This window comes from Megalobrama amblycephala, linkage group LG7 (assembly GCF_018812025.1).
Source record: "Megalobrama amblycephala isolate DHTTF-2021 linkage group LG7, ASM1881202v1, whole genome shotgun sequence".
Classification (NCBI taxonomy): Eukaryota; Metazoa; Chordata; class Actinopteri; order Cypriniformes; family Xenocyprididae; genus Megalobrama; species Megalobrama amblycephala.
In genome coordinates this window covers 46,973,948-46,991,683 of record NC_063050.1, presented here as the reverse complement: position 1 = coordinate 46,991,683, position 17,736 = coordinate 46,973,948, and the positions used below count along the sequence as shown (strand labels likewise).

Here is a 17,736-nt window from a genome sequence, read left to right as displayed (position 1 = left end):
CTCTAACAACAACATTACACACTAACTAAAGTTTGAAACATGGGATCACGAAGAACGGGACCTTTAAATTAATTTCTTATTCATTTTATGTCTTAACGTTTCTACAGTTTTTGATTTCCAGGTTTAAATTTGACATCTAATGCCAGATTAAAACTTTTGGACTGCATTGTAAGATGTTGGCTGTTATCTTCTAGTATGGTATATAAGTCTGAGATCCAAACATTCGGTTTTATATAAGACGTGCAGTTGCATTTCGGCCCACCTCAATGTGTTTGTGCTTTTCTCACAAAAACACATCAGACTTACCTTAAGCTCCACTTAAAGCACAATATGTGTCTGAGAAAAAAAAAAGTATTTATTCTTTAAGAAATAAAACCATTTTTATTGTGCTCTTTGACATTTCCACCAGACATGAAAGCCCTTTGAGATCCATTCTTTCCCTCTTACAAGCAGCCCATACATGGCTGTTTTCAGGCTGCTGTACATTCACCAAGTCATTTTCAACTTACTTTCAGTGTCCATGGAAAATCTGGAGTGCTACAGTTTGCAGTATAAGAGATGACAATCAACTCAACAGACCTGTTGATGAGATACAGTGCAGTGCAAGTTGAACCCGAAAAAGTATGGATTTGCACTAGGGACATGTTTTTCAAAGATTTGAGTATGATAATCAAATATTTCAGATTTATTCACGCACAAATTAAGGGAAAGAGCCGAGAAATCTGGTTGTTTAAAGAAGACCTTGATTCCATTAATTATACAGACATTTTGATTAAATAATTATACTGTCCCTATTACCATGCATTAGTCCTTTCTTGTAGACGCTCATTTAGCTCTCACAGGAATTACCTGGAATTGGCTAAACGCTTTAAACTTAATTGTAAAACAAAACAGAAACAATGTTCATGTTAGGTACAAGATGAAGACAGTGCATGTTCTGGATCAGGCCGCCGTTGAGAATCAATCTCAAACAATAAGCAATAAATCTGTTCAGCATGACAACAATCATTACGACAATGGCATTTTCATTCACAAAATCAGTTGGCGGAATGAAATTTACATATTACCTGACAAAATTCTAAAACGATCCACTCGTGTTTTGGGATAGTGGATGTGAATGTTAAAAACAACACTGTGCACTCTAGGCCTTAATATTTGGTTGAAAACCTTTCTGTCAAGTATTTGACATGCCCTTTGATTCAGATATAATTTAAATGTCATGTTATTTCACTCCATGAAGCAGGGTATTGTAATGTCTGGTTTCACAGTACAGGTCTTAAAATTTGCTTCCTCGAAATTTAGAGGCCAATTCCATTGTTCTAATCAGTGGAATCTAAATTGTCTATCAGCATTAATGGCGGTGAGAAAAGATTATGCTATTAGGGCTGCCTAAATCAGTACTTTAGACCTGGATTAACAGCCGTAGAAGACATAGCTCTGTTGAATCTCAGTAAAAAAAACAAACCCCAGGATTGATTTAGCAAGGTGTTGGGGTTCACAGTGGTTTAAAGTAGGCATGTAGTAGCAATATCTTTGACTGAAAGAGAAATATTTCTGATGGTCTTGCAAACAAGAATCAAACTGGGTTTGAGGCTGAACTAGGCCCCAAAGATTGTAAAACTGATGTTGGAGAAAAATAGTTTTAAAGCACAGTACATTCATTCTCCAGTATGCAGGACTTGTGTTGAGTTTGTGGGTTCAGTTTTCTCAGTAGCACTGCTTGAAGATCTGTTAATGAAATAAAACCATAGAAAGCCAGTTTTACCTGCACAGCTGTGTCTGTATGTTATCACACTGCAGGTGTAAGTTTTAAGGACTTGAAACATTCATTGTATGCTTAAAAATGTAAACTTTACAAAAAAATGAATGAAGAAAGCATCGAGAGAATCTTTTTTTCTGAAAAGTCGTTTTAAAATCCATTAGAGGTGTGCTTCTGTAGCAAATTCAGTAGTTGTCCTTTGAACAGTCGCTAAAGAAGAAAAAAAAGAGCGTTTTCAAAGTTGCACAGTCCGTATAAAAACCTAAGGTTGGGGAGAACAGTGTTCGGCAGACATTTTGAGTTGTATGTTTTTCCAAGTACACAACAGTCAATACTGTCACAGGACACGGCCATGCGATAACCAAAGATTAATTGTAATAATAAGAAGAATCAATCTTAACAGTAATACTACTAATCAATGATGGTCATGATGATGAGGATGATAATATAATAGTAGTTTATTGTTATTTCCAATATATAAAAATCAAATGTCGAGTTGAGGTTAATACTGTTAAAAGTTTTCTATTCTTACCACTTGGCACGTACACTCACTGCAAGATCTACAGTATCTTGTATTTTCTTTTCATTCTCAAACAGAATGATTGAAAAGAGCTAGCAATACTTCTAAGCTATTTCTCTAAAAGTGAGTGCTGACTTGTCACTTAATCATTGATACTGGCTGGTTTGGTCCAGAGATTTGTGTAGGCTTCTTTAATTGGATGAGCTATAAAAACAGCAATCATGATTTCTGCTGAGCAGAGACCCCTTTCCAGTAGTCCAGAATGTCATGCAGGTCCTCATCTTTGGCAAACTGTACTTTCCTCCTTAACGCGTGACCTGCTGCAATGTACTCTTCCTCATCTCTGTGACGTTTGCGGTGGAGTTTAAAACGTTCCCACAGGTTAAAAGAAGGCCTACAGCTGTACTCGGGGCTGGAATAGCCACTTAGGTTATGGTACTGCGGTGAGAGCTGCGAATAGGACAGCTCCCGTGGTCTCGAGCGCGTCAGCGGCTCCAGAATGGATGACTTTCGGCTCCCCGACACCTCTATTGACTCCTCTATGTGGTGGGGACCAGGGTAGGAGTGCCTATGCTCACTGTACTGTCGAATCCGCTCCGCCTCTGCCCTCAGGATCGCAGCGGCTGGCGTGACGGTTATGATTCCTGACTCATCGAGCGGAGATGCCTTCTCAATATATTTGGACTCTGATCTGTAAGCTCCTTCCGAACGGAAAGAGCGTGGACTGCGCAGTGAACCACTCGAGGACGTGCTTGCACGCTTTTGTGGGGCATCCATACTGTGGTGCCGCTGTAGGGGATGATGGTACGCTCCTTTGTACACTGGAGACAGAAAACCGGACTTGCCTGGTGGATGTTCTGATATGAGAACTAACTGGGGCTCCGCTGTGGAAACGGCACCGGATTTTGCGGCCTGGAATGTTGTTGAATCGGATTTGAGTGCGTCAATGCAGTTGTTAATGATCTGGTTCACTTTGTCCACTTCTTTTGCAATGGTGGATATCTCTGCAACAGATCCCTGGCTGGTTTCCGATGGAGGAACGCTGCATTCCCTAACACTGCGTTCTGGTTGCTCTGATCTCACTTCCATGTAATTCCCTTTTGAAGTCTTTGGTGTCCCAGAAATCTCTTGCATCTTATACTGATCTGTGTCACTGGCAGTTGGCAAGTATGGCATCCTTTGTACTGTTTCACCAGTGGACAGCATTTGCTTTTGTGACAGCTGTGATATAGTCCCTTGTTCCAATTCAGTTCCATATTTCATCTCAATCAAGTTTCTTTTCATCTTTTCCAGCTTCTTGCTCTTTGGCTCATCTTGATGCTTGCGCTTTCTTACGCAATGAAACACTAAACCCAGTACGATGAGCATCCCGAAGAGACAACCGATTATGGTCATAATGTAATGAGTGGCAGTTGAATCATTTGCCACACGTTCTTGCAATGTCCTTGGTCCTGTGGAGATGGTCAGGCAGGTGTGGTTGAACCTCAAGGAGTTACGAATAGATGCCACACAATATGTGTAGTTAGTGTGAGATTTAAGGTTCTGTAACTCGATCTCTTCTCTCTGGCTTTTCAAGTTTTGGATGTCAGTGAAGAAGCTGTTATTGTACAGGACAAGGATGTACATTTTGCGAAATGGATTTGGAATCTGGATCGTGATTATTGCACTTGTGTGGGTAACTTCTTTTAGTTTCATTATAGGACGGGCGTCTGGATCCAGAAAGGTGGGACTGATGCTTATGGACTCTTCTGGAATTGCCCCTGAGGAACAGTCATCCAGTCCACAAGGACTCAATTCAGGCAACATAGTGGGAGTGCTCCCGTCTAAAGAGCCGTGAAGATACGGTGTCACATTGTCATTGGTGCAGACAGATGAGAGTGCATGGAAAGCATTGCGAAATCTTGGCATTCTGGGGTTCTGACTTAAGAGACTGTAGCCTGAAAAGCCAGCGGGTGTGTCACACACCATCCGCTCACTTGTCCGGTTTGGGAACGCAACTAGCCAGCGCAGGAATCCTAACAGCTCACATGAGCAACTGAACGGGTTTGCATAGAGCTCGCATGTCGTGAGCTTCGATAGACCACGAAATGTTGCACCATCAAGCTGCTGAATCCTGTTCATGGAGAGGTCGATGTTTTCAATCGCAGGACACTCCCAGAAGGCATTGGCTGTGACAGTCTCGATCAGGTTAGCCTGAAGATAGAGATACTGCAAGCGTCCCAAACCTCTCAGCATTCCCTCGGTCAAGTTCCTTAGCTTGTTAAAGCCAATTTGCAACACTTGGAGATTAAATTGGGCAGAGAAAGCCCCATCTTCAATGTAAGAGATGTCATTCTTAGTCAGATTCAGGTATGTGAGATTGCCGAAGCGACTTAAGGAAGAAAAGTGGATGCTTCGAATCTTGTTCTCGTTGAGTCGCAGGTCAACAATTGTGCTGTTAATATGCAAGGGGATATTTTCGTACGGTGGCTGGTTCTGGCTGCAGATTGCCAACCACACAAATCCCTTTTCACCTTCAATCAGCCAGCAATCACCCTGGACAACAGGCACCCTTGTCAATGAGAGGAACACAAGAGCCATAGCCCAGCAAAGTAAGGCACTGGTCACCATACCTCCTCCATGTCCACTGGACCCAGACGAAATGGACATCTGTGCTTCAGCCATAGCTCCAGCTGTTTTTTTTTGTTTACACAGGTTATGATCTTTAGCAGGATTCCACTGGATATTCAACTTGTCTTTGATTGTATTAGGATGTAATGTTGAAATCACATGGATGATTGTTCAGTGCTGTCAGGAATTTCTTGAGAAAACCAGTGGTTTTACCGTTTCAGTTTATGCTTGGTGTCTTGTCACACTGGAACAGAAGCTTCATTTATGACCAGAGTCTTGTTTGTGTGCATTAGTTTTTCAGATAGCGTATCTGAGCACTTCCATGCATAGCCTTCCACAGGGCAGGAAGTCCTTGTGTTTTCTGAGGACCTCATTTCTCATCAGATTCCCACTCATGACCAGATTTTCGTTTTGTGTCCTGCAGAAATAACAAAGAAAGAACATGATTATTGGTATTTGAAAAACTAGGTCAAGTCCTAACATTACTCCTTCAGTGCGAGTAACAAGAGTAAGAAATCATATAAATGTGAATATTTTTGTTCAGCGCATTATGACATAACCCACTTACCATAGCGCTTTATAATTACGTCCAAATGCACACCCACTACTTCCGGTCTACCTCAATTTCCAACTATTAATGCCGATACAGAGTGCAGAAAATTGTATAGTGGCATTTTTAGAGCTATTTTTAAAAAGTCCAATTTTGTTTAGCTGATGCCATGTTTTTCTTCTACCGAGAGCTAAAGTTAGCGCAGATCAATCACGCAGACACTCTTGCTCGCTCTCCGAGGCCAATTAACGTCTAACAGCTTAGCTCATGCTGATAACACAAACACTCTATAGAGAAGAGTTTACTTTTACATCTATCCACCTTATTAGCTTATCAGACCCTCTGCAAGGAATCCTTAAAATAGACTGCTTTTTTTAATTACAGCGTGACCTAAATCAAACAAATGTTAAAGAAAGTACAACATACAGCAGCTGAAATGGTTAATATTGCCAGTGCCTCTTTAGGAAATGCTGTTTTATTTGTACTCCAAAATTCCCGTGCTACAGTATGTGAGATAAAAATCCCTCAGAATGTAATTTATTATGCGTCCAAACAGAGTGTGTTAGCATCTGTGTGCAGGGGACTAAAAATATGCCAGCCCAACATAATCCACAACATAATTAAAGCACAGTGGAAAAACCAATATATCATCATCAATTAGACAATACTGCTGCTGTTTTCTAATTGATGATGATAAATTGGATTTTCACTGTACTTTGATTCATCTGTTTTTGCATTGAAAAGGTAGAACAACTAAATTACAGTATACAGTATGAAAAACAATAAATATTTTTAAAAGGAAGTAACAGGGTGCATTTGATTGCATTTCTTACTGACCTGACCTGTACATTTTTTTTTTTTTTTTTAACATAAAATCCATCCCCAAGTTTGTGAGGAGACCCATGCATATAGCTGTAAGAGAGAGCTACTCTGAAAAAGTTACCACTAGAATACAATTCATTTTCAAGAAGGGGGCGGATGGCGCAGTCCTGTTGAACTGCTGTGATTATGTGATTGATAAGCTGTGCTGTGGCTAGTCTTGCTCTACAGATTGTTCCTTATATTGTCAGTGTAATCCATGCTGCTTAAATGGGCCAACTTTCTTCTCCCTTTAAATCCTAGTATAATTACAGGGTATAATATACAGTTGCAAGAAACAGTATGTGAACCACTTGCATAATCTGTGAAAATATGAATAATTTTAACAAAATAAGAGAGATCATGCAAAATGCATGTTATTTTTTTATTTAGTACTGTCCTTAAAAAGATATTTTACATAAACGATGTTTAGTTGACAAGAAAAAAAAAGAAGCTAAATTTATTTAAATGGCTCCGTTCAAAAGTTTGTGAACCATTGGTTCTTAATACTGTGTGTGGTTACCTGGATGATCTATGACTATTTTTATGTTTTGTGATAGTTTTTCAAGAGTCCCTGGTTTGTCCTGAGCAGTTAAACTCAGCTCTGTTCTTCAGAAAATCCTCCAGGTCCTGCAGATTCTTCAGTTTTCAAGGATTTTTTTTTTTCGTATTTGAAGCCTTTCCAGCAGTGACTGAATGATTTTGAGATCCATCTTTTCACACTGAGGACAATTGAGTGATTCAAACACAACTATTAGTTAAATTAGTTAAAAAGGTTCAAACATTCACTGATGCTCCAGAAGAAAACATGATGCATACTTTTTGAATTTGAAGATCAATGTAAACTGTACTTAATTTGTCTTAATGTTAAAAAAAACGTTGATCCTGGGACAACATTCCAATCAACTAATCAGATTTGAGGGACAAGTTTACCATTTATGACAAGTTTAGGCTTGCAACCAGGGTTAGGTGCTTCTACATCAATGTTATTCACCTATCTTTCCCCTCATTTTCAGACTGGAAAATTTTGTCTTAACCTTGGTTGATCTAGGAACATGTCTTACTTGGCAAAATCCTGCCAGGAAACATGCAAGTACAGTATCTTCTGTTGCTTTCGAAGGGCAGTACTAAATGAAAAAAAAAAAAAAAAAAAAAAAACTATATATATATATATATATATATATATATATATATATATATATATATATATATACAGTCCCCTCCAAAAGTATTGGAACAGTGAGGACTATTCCTTTATTTTTTCTGTAGACTGAAAACATTTGGGTTTGACATCAAACAATTTATATGAGACAAAAGATCAACATTTCAGCTTTTATTTCCAGGTATTTACATCTGGATCTGATACACAACTTAGAAGATATAACCTTTTGTTTGAACCCACCCATTTCTCATGTGACCAAAAGTATTGGAACAGATTAACTTAAAATAGATTAAAGTGAATAAGACTTAATATGCTTGCAATAACTGCATCAAGCCTATGACCCATTGACATCACCAAACTTTTGCATTCTTCTTTTGTAATGCTTTTCCAGGCTTCCACTGCAGCCTCTTTCAGTTGTTGTTTGTTTTGGGGGGTTACTCCCTTCAGTCTCTTTTTTAGCAGGTAAAATGCATGCTCTATAGGGTTTAAGTCTGGAGATTGACTTGGCCAGTCTAAAACCTTCCACTTTTTGCCCCTGATGAACTCCTTTGTTGCTTTGGCACTGTGTTTTGGGTCATTATCTTGCTGCATGATGAAGGATCTCCCAATCAGTTTGGTTGCATTTTTCTGTAAATTGGCAGACAAAATGTTTCTGTACACTTCAGAGTTCATTTTGCTGCTGCCATCATGTGTTACATCATCAATGAAGATCAATAAGCCCGTCCCAGAAGAAGCCATGCAAGCCCAAGCCATGACATTACCTCCACCGTGTTTCACAGATGAGCTTGTATGTTTGGGGTCATGAGCAGATCCTTTTTTTCTCCAAACTTTAGCCTTTCCATCACTTTGGTAGAGGTTAATTTTTGTCTCATCAGTCCATAAAACTTTGCCCCAGAATGTTTGAGGCTTGTCTCTGTAGTTTTTGGCAAATTCCAGCCTGGCCTTCTTATTCTTCTTGCTAATGAGAGGTTTGCATCTTCTGGTGTAGCCTCTGTACTTTTGTTCATGAAGTCTTCTGCAGACAGTAGACTGTGATACCTTCACTCCTGCCCTCTTGAGGTTGTTGCTGATGTCACTAACAGTTGTTTTAGGGTCTTTCTTTACAGCTCTCACAATGTTTCTGTCGTCAACAGCTGATGTTTTTCTTGGTCTACCCATTCGAGGTCTGTTACTTAGTACACCAGTGGTTTCTTTCTTCTTCAGGACATTCCAAATGGTTGTACTTGCTATGGTCAATGTTTGTGCAATGGCTCTGATTGATTTTCCATCTTCTCTCAGCTTCACAATTGCTTGTTTTTCACCCATAGACAGCTCTCTGGTTTTCATGTTGGTTACACGTCTAACTATAAATGCAGTCTGCACAGGCAAAACCCAAATCTGAAACTGAGTGCAGACATTTAGTGCTATTTATTGTTTGAATAATCAATGTAATAGGACACACCAGGGCAACAAAACACACCTGTCAGTCACATGTTCCAATACTTTTGGTCACATGAGAAATGGGTGGGTTCAAACAAAAGGTTATATCTTCTAAGTTGTGTATCAGATCCAGATGTAAATACCTGGAAATAAAAGCTGAAATGTTGATCTTTTGTCTCATATAAATTGTTTGATGTCAAACCCAAATGTTTTCAGTCTACAGAAAAAATAAAGGAATAGTCCTCACTGTTCCAATACTTTTGGAGGGGACTGTGTATATATATATATATATATATATATATATATATATATATATATATATATATATATATATATATATATATATATATATATAAACAAAATAAGAAAAATTGGACATCTTCATCCTGTTCAAAAGTTTTCACCCCCTTCTGGAGCATCAGTGAATGTTTGGACCTTTCTTAATAGTTCAGTCAGGACCACTTGAGTCAAAAATACCACAGACAATTCTTTGTCAATTTTTAAATTTTTTATATGCATGTTTGTTAAAGTTACATTTGGCGGTATGGCTCTGTTCTAAATTCCCCGTTCTTTTCATGAGCTCCATGAAAGCCAAGTCAGGGAACAGCAGCAGCTTCTGGGGACAACTTCCCATTTAAACAGGGAAAGCAGTACAAAATCCCCCCTATTGAGAACAGAGCATGCACCAATGACAACAGAATGACATTGATTAAGTTAAACACAAGTTTAAAGGAGGAGGTGGGTTGCAAGCAGCGTGCAGTGGAAGCAGTCAAGCAGGCAGACTGCGAATGTGCTTAAATAAGGCGCCCTGTATGAAAGTCACCTATTGAGTGCCTAGGAATCGGATCAGCTGATAGGGCTGGGTTAGAATTTTAACAATCATCTGTACGGAGCTTGACTACGTGACCTGCCTGAACTGACACTGACGCTTAATTTGTGTTCAAGCCCCTCAATTGTCCTCAGTGTGAAAATATGGATCTCAAAATCATACAGTCACTGCTGGAAAGGGTTCAAATATGCAAAAAATGCTTGAAAACTGAAGAATCTAAAGGACCTGGAGGATTTTTCTGAAGAACAGAGCTCAGTTTAACTGCTCAGAACAAACAAGGGACTCACGAACAACCATCACATTGTAGATCATCCAGGTAACCACACACAGTATTAAGAACCAATGGTTCACAAACTTTTAAACGGGGTCATTTTAATAATTTCAGCAATTTTTTTTCTTGTCGACTATATAAAAACATCTTTTATGTAAAATATCTTACTCAGGACAGTACTAAATCAAAAAAATTACAAGCATTTTGTATGATCTCTCTTATTTTGTTAAAATTATTCACATTTTCACAGATTCTGCAAGTGGTTCACATACTTTTTCTTGCAACTGTATCTATCTGGGCTTCAAGTTGACTGGGATTCAAAGTCCTGGTGCTCTCTATGGCCAGTCTGTATGTGTGTGTGCGGACCCATTTCATGTGGATGCTGTCTGGTTGGCTTTTGACAGTTTACAAAGTGTTCGTTTCAGAAGAGCTTTGTATACATTTGAAGAGGTGGTCAGGAGTAGAGACGGGGTGAAAAGAGGCTTCTGTTGCGTGAATCTTTTATAGCGTTCAAACTGTTGATTGTGCTCTCACTGTTACAGTACGCTGTGTACCTTGACTGCAAACAAATCACTGTGGTTCAATACGTACCTTTCACATTATTAACAGCTACTTAAGTAGAGTGAACTGTGTAATTCTCACATGGTTTGTTTTACTTTGCTAGGTATTGTGTGAACACACTTATGTACATATCAATGCTGGATCTGTTATATCACTGTTTGGCTTTTTTCTTTTTTTTTCTTGGAATTATGACTAAATGTATATAAATAAGATATAAATATCCCACATGTCTAGATTAGATTACAAAATATCAATTCAAATGGCATTTGCAAGGAATTTCTGAACTTTTCTGAACAATATACACAATTTTGAACAGGTTCCAAAAGGGTGTTTCACAGCAATGCCATAGAAGAACCATTTTGAGTTCCCCAAAAAACCTTTCAGTGAACAATTCTTGAAAGAACCATTTTTTTCTTGGCGTGAAGAACATTTTAATAATCTAAAGAACCATCTTTTGTGCAATGGAAAGCTTCCATGGATGTTAAAGGTTCTTCGTGGAACCATAGATGCCAATAAAGAACCTTTATTTTTAAGATTGTATAGACCTTAGCCCCGTCCGCCCCTTTTCAGCGCTGTGACTGTCTTCTGGTTTGTATTTCCACAGCATGAAGGTAAGATCTTACAGATTTATGAATGAACCCCTAGTTTTAAAATATTCCCAGTCTACTGACTATACAGTCTACTATTTGTTATGACATCTGCTTCAAACATTACGATGCTCATGATAACTTTTGTTAACTCTACACTAAGTAAATCCACTTCACCAGCTAATTACTCTTCGACAGCGATGCCATAGAAAGTTCAAAGACGGCTACATGCTTGATTCTCTGGCGCATAGATTCTAGATCTATTTTTTTTTATCAGTTAAAGGTGTAGTATGTAGGTTTTCGTCCCCTAGAGGTCGCCTATTCAAAACAAAGTCGTAGCTTGCCAAGTTTGAGCGTGGAATCTTGGGACATGTGGTCTTCACCTCACAGCCGGTGGAAAAGAATCGGGATAGGACTCGGGAAGAAATTATGTTCATAGATGAGATTATTAACGTTACTGTAGTATGAAGCAGAGCAGGACCGAGTGTTGTGGGAGCTGAACGAGGCCGCTGGAGCGACTGTTATTGAGAGACCCACGCCTCGCGAGCAGCAGAACTTTTATTATGACACAGTCGCGGGCGCCGCTTCTCCGGTCATGAAAATGAGGTAACGCAGATCTGTTTATCATATTAGATACATTTGAGTGTGTTGAAAATGATGTTATAACGTTACTCTGTGCGTTCGCTCGGCAGCTGCTGTACACTGCAGTAAGGTAGATCGATTATTTATCATATTAAATGCTGGACGGCTTGTGTTGATAAATGGCATGCAATTTTAAAACGTATTGAATGATGGAGAAAATGCTGTATTACTGTTACTAAAAATAAAGCTGCATCTGATTATGCTATGTTAGCTACTTGACAAAACAGTGTTTTTCTCTGAGGCACGGTAAAGCATGAAAAAAAATCAAGAAAATTCGATTAATTTTAAACAATAAGACTAAACATGTTGAGCTATATAACAATAATTAGTTTTCTGTCTATAAACATATCAAAACAGTTGTTCCCTTGTCTATTAAAATATGAAATATATTAAAGAGTTTTTGGTGTTTCCATGATTTCTACAAAATAAAACCGGAAACCGAGGGTAACGCAGGTATGACGCAATTGACAGGCGACTCCTAACACGTCCCCGAGCCTTGGTTAAAATTGCAATTTTCTCACGATTTGCAAATAGTTGTAATAATTTGGGAAATTGTAAGTACTCAAGTGAACAAAATATATAACACTGGCCTAGTGGTTTTTTGATATTTTACTGCAATATTTTACATATTGCAGCTTTAAAACAAACTTTTTTTAAATTATTTATTTTGCTTGATGAATGTGCTTGCACTGTCTTTCATTAAAATGCCATTTGGTATTTTTAGGGGAACTGCAGCTGTGTGTCTAGGACACACACAGTTCAATTCACAGAGACATCTGTACTATAAATGTGTCTGCACTTGATAAACTTGACATTTGGCAAATGAATAATGCATTTCAGGATGAATAAAAATAAAAATGAAAGAAGGCAGATTGTCATTTTATAATGTATGCTAAATATGTTGTCTGAATTATTTGTTGTGAATGTTTCAGGCAGCTTTATACTGACAAACAATGTTTGAATCACAATAAACTGTTTTAACAGTGCAGTAGTCATGAGAACAAGACTTTGGCTCAGTCAGTCGCCCCAAAACACTTAACCTGCATGTCAAACCATTCATAAACTTCAAAGGAAATGGCTTATTGTGTTAGTTTCCATGAACCGACTTTGATACACTTCTGCACAGCAAGAGGCATTCAAGCAGTCAGACTAACATTCAGTATGCTGTGTGCAAGAGGATGGGATTGATTTTGTGTGTGTGTGTGTGTGTGTGTGTGTGTGTGTGTGTGTGTGTGTGTGTGTGTGTGTGTGACTTGAATGTAGTTGCTAGTGGCTTAAAATCACACACTCCCTTTCTATGATCAATAAACAACTGTGTGACTCTGTGACATTAGATTACGCCACTAGCTCTGGGCAAACATAAGAGAAGCAGTTATCCCCATATATTTTCTTTCTCTCTCCCTTCTGTTTTTCTAAACAGAAATCCCAGAATCCCAGGTTTCTGGGTACAATGTGTGATATTGGGGACATTACTCTTCTAAAAGTAAACAGACTGTAAACATGTCAAGATGCATCAAAGTGACATGAAGTGATTAATGTAATATGACATTCATTTACACGCTAATAAATTACGGCGGCAGATTTGGAATAGAGGATAAGCATATAAAACAAGATTATATATCTTAGTTTACATATCAGATGTATGCATGGCTTATTCAGAAGGTTTTTTTTATATTTAGTGGTTCTTGCTATAAAGCAAATGTCACTAGGCCTACTATTTTTTGCTCAAACTTAAGGTAAGGGGTTTGAACAAATTTTTAACATGTATTAATATTTAATGTATTTGTTTAAAGCATGTACCTCTTAATAAATGATATCTGAAGCCATGCAGCTTGTTGTAGAGGTGTGCTTTTATTTTTCTGTTAGTGATTAGACTATGATTGGACATACAATATTTAGTGCCACTTAAAAACAAAAGACTCTATTAATTTTGAGTGTATTAATTCAAAAATAAAAATGTAAATAAATAATTTGCTTTTAAAATTGCCAACATAAAGGTGCATCAAAAATTCATGTTTAAAAACGCAGATACATTTTTACAAAGCATTCGCAAATTCTCTTTTTTTCCCTAATATTTTTTATTTTATCCATTTGCCAATTGCTTTTTCATTCAAATTAAGTAAAAAAAAAAATATTTGGTTGCTCCCACGTGTTGAACTACGGAAGAGGATTAGGGCCAAGCAATAATAAAAAAATAAAACCATCTCGAGATTAAAGTTGTTAAATTTCGAGAAAAAAGTCGAGATAAAATGTTGAGAATAAAGTCATTAAATTATGAGAAAAAAGTCATTAGATTATGAGAACAAATTCGTTAAATGATGAGAAAAACAGTCGTTAAATTTCGAGAAAAAAGTCGAGATAAAATGTTGAGAATAAACTCATTAAATTACGAAAGAAAAGTCGTTAAATGATGAGAACAAATTCGTTAAATTATGAGAAAAAAAGTCGTTAAATTTCAAGAAAAAAAGTCAAGATAAAATGTTGAGAATAAAGTCATTAAATTACAAGAAAAAAGTCGTTAAATTATGAGAACAAATTCGTTAAATTATCAGAAAAAAAGTCGAGATAAAATGTTGAGAAAAAAGTCGTTAAATTATGAGAACAAATTTGTTAAATTATGAGGAAAAAAGTCGTTAAATTATGAGAACAAATTTGTTAAATTATGAGAAAAAAGTCGTTAAATTTCGAGAAAAAAGTCGAGATAAAATGTTGAGAATAAAGTCATTAAATTACGAGAAAAAAGTCATTAGATTATGAGAACAAATTCGTTAAATGATGAGAAAAACAGTCGTTAAATTTCGAGAAAAAAGTCGAGATAAAATGTTGAGAATAAACTCATTAAATTACGAAAGAAAAGTCGTTAAATGATGAGAACAAATTCGTTAAATTATGAGAAAAAAAGTCGTTAAATTTCAAGAAAAAAAGTCAAGATAAAATGTTGAGAATAAAGTCATTAAATTACAAGAAAAAAATCGTTAAATTATGAGAACAAATTCGTTAAATTATCAGAAAAAAAGTCGAGATAAAATGTTGAGAAAAAAGTCGTTAAATTATGAGAACAAATTTGTTAAATTATGAGAAAAAAGTCGTTAAATTATGAGAACAAATTTGTTAAATTATGAGAAAAAAGTCGTTAAATTTCGAGAAAAAAGTCGAGATAAAATGTTGAGAATAAAGTCATTAAATTACGAGAAAAAAGTCATTAGATTATGAGAACAAATTCGTTAAATGATGAGAAAAACAGTCGTTAAATTTCGAGAAAAAAAGTCAAGATAAAATGTTGAGAATAAACTCATTAAATTACAAGAAAAAAGTCGTTAAATTATGAGAACAAATTCGTTAAATTATGAGAAAAAAAAGTCGAGATAAAATGTTGAGAATAAAGTCATTAAATTACGAGAAAAAAGTCGTTAAATTATGAGAACAAATTTGTTAAATGTTGAGAATAAAGTCATTAAATTACAAGAAAAAAGTCGTTAAATTATGAGAACAAATTCGTTAAATTATGAGAAAAAAAGTCGAGATAAAATGTTGAGAATAAAGTCATTAAATGACGAGAAAAAAGTCGTTAAATTATGAGAACAAATTTGTTAAATTATGAGAAAAAAGTCGTTAAATTTCGAGAAAAAAAGTCGAGATAAAATGTTGAGAATAAGGTCATTAAATTCATTAAATTCATTAATTTATTCTCAACATTTTATCTCGACCTTTTTCTCGAAATTTAACAATTTTTTTCTCGTAATTTAACGAGTTTATTCTCAACATTGTATTTCGAGTTTACCGAGTCGAGTTTTTTCTCAAAATTTAACAACTTTAATCTCAAGATGGTTTTATTTTTTTATAATTGCTTGGCCCTAATCCTCTTCCATATTGAACTGTCTAGATGCTTTTTAACTGATTAACAAACCTATAAAGAAAAGCTATTTAAAAAAAATCTATTTATTAATTGATTATATTTATTTTTACATTTAACATTTTTGAACAAATGAAAATTCTATTTTTGTCTTTTTATTTGTTAATTTGAACATTAATTATTAAATTAATAATTGTAGGAGGAACCCAAGCTATGATTAGCAAATATCATACTTTTGAGATGGGCTATTTGTACTTGGACCAGTAAGAAATCACCTAGCAACCACCCAGAACACCTTAGCAACCGTATATCAGCACCCCAACAACACACCCTAGTATCATGGCAAAGACATTTGCACATATCTTTCAAATTTTTTGCAATGTTATAGCTCAGTTTTACTTGTCCCAAACTATAGAGTCCAACAGTTGGGTTCTGGAAGTAAAAACTCCATTCATTTTCTCGGTAATGAAATTGATTTTGAATGATAACTTATAAACCTTTAAAGACAGATCTATTGTAAGCTAAGAGGTTGTTAATCGATGGTATTTGCTTCTTCTGAAGCCGTCATTTTTAGTGAAAAACTACATTACCCATGATGCTGTACCGAAAATGACACCAATCAGAGAGTTGGAAAAAGCAACATGCGCCAAAATAGTTCCCTCTCCCATGAAGCACTGCGAATGATGTAATCGAGTCGATCTCCCTACGCTATCAAAATACTGAAATATTTGTATATATATGCACATTTTGCAGTAAACTTAAAATATGTTTTTACAGTTTACACTTTATTTTAAGGTGTCCGTGTTACAGTGTAATTAAACATTTAAGTACTGAGTAATAATAATTAACTATATGTACTTAGGGTAAGGATGAGGGTTTGGTTTAGGGTTAATTGCATGTAATTATGCAAAATTTATAGTTAGTACCAGTAACTACATGTAACGTGTAACAATGACACTGTAAAATACAGTGTTACCTATTTATATATCTATTTATATATATTATTAACATTGTACATGATAAGTTTTAAATTTTTCCATTGCTTTTAATTTGATTTTGCTGTCCGCAATGCTTCATTGGACTGTAGTTCTTTCCTGCACTAAAGACATTAAATAATTAATGAAAAAACATTACAGAATAAAGGAAAGGTCTGCCAGACCGCCTTCCGTATTCAATTTACAAAGACAGTGTAACGCCTCTCGAAGTTCAAAATGCTTATACTACATCCTACGCCTTCTGTATTCAACTTACAAACCAAGCTGTCGCGTCAGTTACGTTTTTTTCCACAAGTTGAATATTGAAAGCGGTTTGGCAGAAGCTAGTTATTTTACTTTATAATATGTTAAGTATGGATATTTTTCTTACACAAACACATTGCTTTGCTTCAGAAGGCCTTTATTAACCCCCCAGAGTCGTGTGGAGTATGTTTATGATGGATTTCATATACACCTAGGATGGCTTGATTGTGAGTAAATCATGGAGTAATTTTCATTTTAAAGTTAACTAATCCTTTATGTACAGTCATTTTGTCCCATTTTTCAAAAACTTTTTTGCTTCAAATCAAAGTTTGTAGTGTTTCACCTTGTAGCTGATTGGCTTATAGCTCAAAGACTTTTTTAAAATCCCTATGAGAAATATTAAAGGAAAAAATACTTCCGCAACCAACACCGCCGAAAAAGTTGACTGTTGAACTCTATAGAGAATGGGAAGGTAATGTCAGCAATGCATTGCGTTCTGGGACTTTAGGTCACAGATACTACAGTAGAGACTGGGTAATAGTGGAAGTAGATATTCAAATTTATATTATAGAATTACAATCAAATTAGAATGATGAACGTTATAGCTGTATTATGAACTGCCTCAGCCGACCAGTAATGACGTAGATTCCCAATCTCTATTGATCTGATTAACAGCACAACATAGTCATGTTTCATTAGGCAAGATGTTATTGTGGCTTTCAAGGCAGCAAAACACAATCCTCCAGAGGAAAAAAAAAGGACAGGAACAAACAGCTTATCCAATTCCTTACAGTATACAAACACTCAGGAAATTACTTAAAACATCTTCCTCTGTGGACCTCAAAATGTTCAGATAAACACTACAGACTGCGGCACA

General features: G+C 36.2%; 1 protein-coding gene across 7 annotated transcripts in view; it reads right to left on the bottom strand.

Annotated features, from left to right (window-relative positions):
- Positions 1 to 2,201: 2,201 nt before the first annotated feature.
- Positions 2,202 to 17,736, bottom strand: part of elfn1b (extracellular leucine-rich repeat and fibronectin type III domain containing 1b) — a 136,574-nt gene continuing 121,039 nt past the window's right edge. For all 7 annotated transcript variants that reach the window (XM_048197808.1, XM_048197807.1, XM_048197809.1 and 4 more), the window contains one exon: positions 2,202 to 5,307. In XM_048197808.1, coding sequence (XP_048053765.1) covers positions 2,499 to 4,943 — 2,445 coding nt within the window. In that variant the 5' untranslated portion in view covers positions 4,944 to 5,307 and the 3' untranslated portion in view covers positions 2,202 to 2,498. The remainder of the gene's footprint in view (positions 5,308 to 17,736) is intronic.